The following is a 7016-nucleotide window of genomic DNA, read 5'->3' on the forward strand; positions in this document are numbered from 1 at the left end:
ATTTAGCAAGGATGCATCAAGACATTCTTACGAACTTAATATTCATCAAAGAATCTTAAATGATCACAGTTTCCACAGAAATATTATTAGAACTTGCTTTAAACATTTCAACATTTTATAATTAGAACAATTATATACACTACCCATTTGGAATAATTACAATTGTAAGTATTTTTTAAAATAAATGTTACATATTTGCTCACCAAGGCTGCATTTATTTGATCAAAAATACAGAAAAACTGAAATATTGTGACATATTATTATAATTTAAACTAGTGGATTTCTATGTGAATATCTATTCAAATGTAATTTATTTGTATTATTAAAGCTGAGTTTTCAGCATCATTACTCCAGTCTTCAGTGTCACATGATTCTTCAGAAATCATTCTAAGAAATTTCTGATTATTATCAGTGTTGAAAACAGCTGTGTTGCACAATATTTTGTGGAAACACTACCATTCAAGTTTGGGATTAAAAAAATACTTTTATTCGGCAAGGATGCATTAATCAAAAGTGGGAGTAAAGACATTCTTATGAACTTAATATTCATCAAAGAATCTTAAATGACCACAGTTTCCACAGAAGTATTATTAGAAATTGCTTTCAACATTTTTTTTATTAAAGCTAAATTTTCAGCATCATTACTCCAGTCTTCAGTGCCACATGATTCTTCAGAAATCATTCTAATATGCTGATTTGCTGCTCAAGAATTTTCTGATTATTATCAATGTTGGAAACAGTTGTGCTGCACAATATTTTTGTGGAAACACTACCATTCAAAAGTTTGAGATTAAAAAAAGGAGTTTTATTCAGCAAGGATGCATCAAATTAATCAAAAGTGGGAGTGAAGACATTCTTATGAACTTAATATTCATCAAAGAATCTTAAATGACCACAGTTTCCACACGAAGTATTATTAGAAATTGCTTTCAAAATTTAATTATATACACTACCAGTTTGGAATAATTACAATTTTAAGTATTTTCTTACATTTTTGCTCACCAAGGCTGCATTTGTTTGATCAAAATTACAGAAAAAAATCATTAGAAATATTGTGAAATATTATTATAATTTAAACTAGCTGTTTTCTATGTGAATATCTATTCAAATATAATTTATTTTTGTGATTTAATCTGCATTTTCAGCATCATTACTGCAGTATTCGGTGTCGTCATTCTATGCTAATTTGTTGCTCAAGAAACATTTCTGATTATTATTATTGTGCATGCAGAATATTTTTGTGCATTTATTTGTAATAGACATGTTTGTAACAGAGTCATTAGTGTCATTTGATCATAAAATTATTAATTTTTATCCTTTTAACTTTTGCTCAATAGAAGTGCTCAATAGAATAATTGAACATAGATTTAGTTTAGAGAGTTAAGTAATTTTGCAGTCCAAAAATACAGAAAAATCTGAAAAATTCGGAAATTATTATTTTAATTTAAACTAGCTGATTTCTATGTGAATATCTACTCAAATATAATTTATTTTTGTGATTTAATCTGCATTTTCAGCATCATTACTGCAGTCTTCAGTGTCATCATTCTATGCTAATTTGCTGCTCAAGAAACATTTCTGATTATTATTATTGTGCATGCAGAATATTTTTGTGCATTTATTTGAAATAGACATGTTTGTAACAATGTATGAGTCTTTATTGTCATTTGATCATAAAATGATACATTTTTAACCTTTAAACTTTTGAAAAGTGGTCAGTAGAATTATTGACCATAGATAGCAGGTATTCAAGGACATTTTCCAATTTAGAGAGAGTTAAGTAAGTAATTTTGCAGTTTGTGCATATTTTCTTACATTCTTGCTCACCAAGGCTGCATTTATTTGATCAAAAATACAGAAATATTGTGGAATATTATTATAATTTAAACTAGCTGTTTTCTATGTGAATATCTGTTCAAATGTAATTTATTTCTGTGATTAAAGCTGAATTTTCAGCATCATTACTCCAGTCTTCAGTGTCATCATTCTATGCTAATTTGCTGCTCAAGAAACATTTCTGATTATTATTATTGTGCATGCAGAATATTTTTGTGCATTTATTTGAAATAGACATGTTTGTAACAATGTCGTTATTGTCATTTGATCATAAAATTATACATTTTTAACCTTTTAACTTTTGAAAAGTGGTCAATAGAATAATTGACCATAGATAGATTGATAGATAGCAAATATTCAAAGATATTTTCCAATCTAGAGAGTTAAGCAAGTCATTTCGCAGTTTGTGCATATTTTACACAGAAATGTCCCGTCTCATATCCTGGGTAAATGTTAGTTTTGTGGGCATAATAATTTGGGTGCGTATGGTAACATAAATAACTAGCCCTGTATTGAAACAGCTGCGACCAATAGACCTCTGACCCTCCACCATGGGCTGCCGTTCCTGTCGTCTCTCCTTCACATAATAATTAGATGTTTATTAATACTATCCCGTATTTACAAAGGGATCTGTGCATGCATGCCGTTTTTTATTGAGTGACTGCAATCAGAGAGAGAAGCCCTGATGTGTCACAGTGCATTTCCTACTTTATCATTTGCAAAAATGAGACTGTGACGATTCTACCGTGTAAAAGCAAAGATGTTTGTTGTTTCTGGTTTTGTAATTACATACCAGCACAGATGACGCAATCGCAAAATAAAGCTAAAAATTACAATAAATCGGTAGAACATGATGTCTTTGGCATGACGGACTTGTCAATATTTCCCTTTGCTGACCGTTTAGGAGAACCACATAGGAAAACGAACCGCTGTTTTTCTTTCCTTTTTCACACTAACAATGCGAGTGTTATAATGTGCTGACTATAGGGCCCTCCTGCTGTTTCATCTGCGAGAGGGAGGCAATGCTTACGTAAGAAAACTAACGTTCGTCATTACCGAAGACATTCCACCCCCTAAGGCTAAACACAAACCATACATATTCACGCTTGGCGCTGCAGAAATGTAACTGGACACAGATTAGGAGACAATAATGAGCCGTAGGTGTCTGTTTTACATTTTATTCTCACTTTTATTGCAAATATAATACAAAAGATGAGCTTCTTCAAAGGCAGTAAAATGTTAAACTTTTTAAAGACAAAAAACTTGTTCAGTCTCGTGTAAAAAAGATACCAACATCAGCGCTGAGATGGCTGGCGTTGAGTAAAGCACAACATCGGAAAGGGAAATGCATAAGCGAACGAAGATGCCTAATAACTAACAAACGAACTAACTACTTAAAAACAACTACGGCTTCAAATTAGAGCGTCGTAAAACTTTCCGAACGAAAGACTACTCTTCCAGTTTAATCAGCCTTGTTTTAGAAACTGCAACAGTATTTTGTGCATGACACAACTGGTTAGAAATAAGGACAAATAAACATTTAAAATAGAAAAATCTACATACGATAAATAAACATGATGAATACAGAATTTTACCATATTAAGTACCAGCCCTCTGTCTAAATGGCCGTTGGATTATATGTCACCATATTCAGAGGCGCAAAATAACAATTCATTATTTTTTTGTATAAAGTATTAAAGAATAAAATGCATTTCTTTGAAATAAAATTAATACTAATAAATAAATTAAAGGGGTTAAGATGGGATACGAAAGGGGGCTGTAAGACGACACCTGCACGCCTGCAGGCGGCTAATGACAAGCAGAGGTCAAAGGGCACTTCCTGGAGCTGCGACACATGCTGTTAGACACTCAGTAAATTCTCAGCTGCCGCTGCCACGTAGATATTCCCGCTAATTCGCTTCCAACATTTGACAGGCACTGATGCTGGTCAGGGATAAAAGCGGGAACGAGAGCTGGTAAAAGGACAGGGATGATATTTTACAGGAACATAAATAAAGAGTCAAACTATAAAATACAAAATGCACTGCATGAGGACTAGAGACAATTACTGATGGAGGAAGATGGGAGAAAAACAAGGAATGGCTACCAAGAGTGGTTTAGTAAAAATAGACTTTTCTACAAGATACAACAGAAGGCCGGAAATACAAAAAAAGAACATGTTAAGAAAACATACACAGTACATATTAAAGTATCAATAATCAATAAGTCCTCACAGAGGAATCGTTTCTCAAAAATGTTTCTTTTCTTGCAAACAAGGCTAAAAATATATAAATTCTAATCACGATTTCAGGCGATTAAAAAAGGCACGTCGGGAGCCGTTTTTTTAACTTTCTCAAAGTCCAGCTTTCTTTCCTACATTTCTGTGTGTGTGTTTCAAGTGTGTGTTTTAAAGAGAGTGGAATGATGCGGAATGAGTCCCATCGGTCTCTGCTCGACGGTGGGCGTGTGACGGCGCGTCCTCAGGGTCTGGACAGCTGCGTGTAGACCGGCTGCTGGTCCCAATGCTGGGGACTGTGGTTGGTTTGGGGAATGGAAGGAACCCCGGTAGAGTCAGCGATGGGTGTGTACATGGGCCTCTGGCTGGAGCTCATGTAGCTGAAGGTGGAGTACAAGCCGGAGCTCTGGCCTCCGGCGTGGGTGTAATAGGAGTTGGCGCCGCCCTGGTGGTCAGAGTAGTCGTACTGCGCCCGGGTGATGGACGGGAACGAAGTGCTGTAGTGCTGGAGGTGCTGGACGTTGAAGGAGCCGTAGCTGACGTGCTGTGGCGAGCCCTGCTGCTGCTCGTTGTAGTGGCTCGGGCTGAGCTGTTCGGTTTTGATGTGCGTCGTTCTCGGTTGCTCTTGCTCCCCGGCGGCGCCCGTCCCCAGCGGGGTCAGCTGGGCGCTCGGAGAGCTGCCGTTCTGAGGCTTCGCCATCCAGGTGGCGTAGCCGCCCACGTAGGACGCGTTGGTGGCGTGGCCGTTCGGCGGCAGGTACTGGTCAAACTCGTTGACGTCGAAGGTCTCGATAACGTCGCTGCTGAGCTCGCCGATGTCCACATCGCGGAAGTCGATGTTGAGCGGACGTCCCGTGCTTTCCTGAAGCGGACGGGCCTCTCGTTTCAGATCCACTTTGCCTGGCTGCGCGTCAGTTTTTGGGGTGGTGGGAGGAGTGGGCGGCCCTTGGGACTGGCCTGTTTGGAAACGGTGGAGGAGGGGAGAGATTTTAGAGAGCGAGCTAAGCACTGCACAGATGACGCAACAGCAAGAGCCAAAGAAAAAAAAATAAACTGAGATAGAAAGTTGAATTCGCCCACCTGAGTGCTCGCTAGGCGAGTGCACCTCTCCCATGCTGGATGCGGGCGAGTCAGCTTGCTGGAGGGCTTTGAAGATGGCATTCGGGGAGATGTGAGTCTGCTCGCTGCCGTCCTCAGACTCGCTCTGGCCGTTCTTCACTGACTTCCTCCGCCGGGGCTGATACTTGTAGTCGGGGTGATCTTTCTTGTGCTGAACCCTGAGGCGCTCAGCCTCCTCCACGAAGGGACGCTTTTCACCCTCGTTCAGCAATCTGCCCGACAAAGCCAGCATGAGCATTGCACAGCAATGAATACTATTCATGCACAGTGTTATCATGCACATGCAATATTTATGTTTGATTAAAAGGAAAAAAATGCTTTACCTCCAAAGTTTGCCCAGAGTTTTGCTGAGCTCGGCGTTGTGGAGGTGCGGGTACTGATCCGCGAGTTTCCTCCGCGCCGCTTGCGCCCACACCATAAACGCGTTCATCGGTCTCTTCACGTGTGGCTTGTTTTTGCTCGAGCCGTTCACTCTCACCGGCATGGGCACGAGTGTCCAGTCGTACCCTTTCAGCACCTGAGACACTGCCTCTCGGATGCACACCGGGAACTTGTCGTCTTCGTCCTTCTTGAACTCGCCGAGCGTCCCGTCCGGAGCCACAAGGCTGTTTTCGGCCGGGCGGGTGTTCTCCGTGTCGGAGCCCGAGCCGGAGCCCGGGGAGCCCGCGGAGTCCTCGGACATGCTCGGACTAGGGGCGTCAGACAGACACTTCTCTTGCTCATCTGTCATTTTCAGGTAGGGGTCTAGTAGATTCATGCGAAGACTGTAGATGGACAATCTCAGAGAATTCGTACGGCAGTCCCGACTGAACGTTTCGCCTCCCCAAAAATACTTTCCAACTTTGAATTCCTGCAAATCCACTGAGTCGCCGCGCTTGCTTTTCAGAGGGGCAAGCGTTGGAGTGTTTCTGCTGGTGTTTGCAAAAGCAAAGCGCTCCCTGTGCGCTCCCGTGTAGTATTTCCAAGAGAGGGACGAACTTTGGTTTGTCAGCTGAGCGCGCACGGGCTTTATAACTGCACGCGTTGTGACGACAAGGAAAACGATGCCTGCTCGTGCCCACCCCTCTCTCACTCTCAATAATTATCACTCACAATTTCACATTTGAGAAATCTGCTTTAACTTTGCTTCAGAAAGCCCTGTGCTTGCCTAAATATCTCGTATGTCTTATATGTATAAAACACAAATTGTAAGAACGCGCGAGTGCGCGGCTTAAAAAATGTTTATCTTTAGGGTCATACAAATTCTACATACAATAAAGCGAATGCAAACAATCAAACGGGGCTAAATATTCAAGCCACTGGCTTTAAATCGTTTGCTTAGTGACTAATTTTGGAAAGCTTGGCTCGAGGAAGTGTTACTCAGGCAGTGACTCAGCAAAGTCAGCCTTAAAGCTTTCCACTCGCACTAATTCCTGCTTTTCGACAGGTTTGGAGAAGTTGCAAATATTGTTGTATCTGTTCATCGAGCCAGGCAGTCCTTGACCAGAGATGGTGTCGGGAGTTATTCGCTTGGTGCTTTTGTAAAACTGACCGATAGGGGGAGACAGAGATCTGTGCTCAGTTCGCTTCAGTCCATTAGTGCTGGTTAGACTTTTCAGAGTTAGTCTGTGTATAATAATGCAAATATTAGCCACGAATTCTTTATTAAAAACAGCCACCGTCTTTGTATTTTCTGTCACACAGAATTTATATATGGGGTGACTGGGGAGTTTTAATACATTCTGTTTACAAGTCTATAACTTTTTTTTAAAAAACATGTTTAAAACTTTAAAAACAATACAGCATATGTGACCCTGGACCACAAAACCAGTCATAAGGATAATTT

The 7016-nt window shown here is 40.2% G+C and overlaps 1 protein-coding gene across 1 annotated transcript; it reads right to left on the minus strand.

Moving 5' to 3' along the window:
• Window positions 1-3000: 3000 nt before the first annotated feature.
• On the minus strand, window positions 3001-6175 carry sox9a (SRY-box transcription factor 9a). Its single transcript, XM_073827722.1, has 3 exons — window positions 5515-6175; window positions 5153-5403; window positions 3001-5029 (listed from the first exon to the last, which is right to left on the minus strand). The coding sequence occupies exons 1-3, from the start codon at window positions 5946-5948 to the stop codon at window positions 4317-4319; spliced, it is 1398 nt and encodes a 465-aa protein (XP_073683823.1). The 5' UTR covers window positions 5949-6175; the 3' UTR covers window positions 3001-4316.
• Between the last annotated feature and the right edge of the window lie 841 nt (window positions 6176-7016).

Source organism: Garra rufa, chromosome 22 (assembly GCF_049309525.1).
Source record: "Garra rufa chromosome 22, GarRuf1.0, whole genome shotgun sequence".
Lineage (NCBI taxonomy): Eukaryota > Metazoa > Chordata > Actinopteri > Cypriniformes > Cyprinidae > Garra > Garra rufa.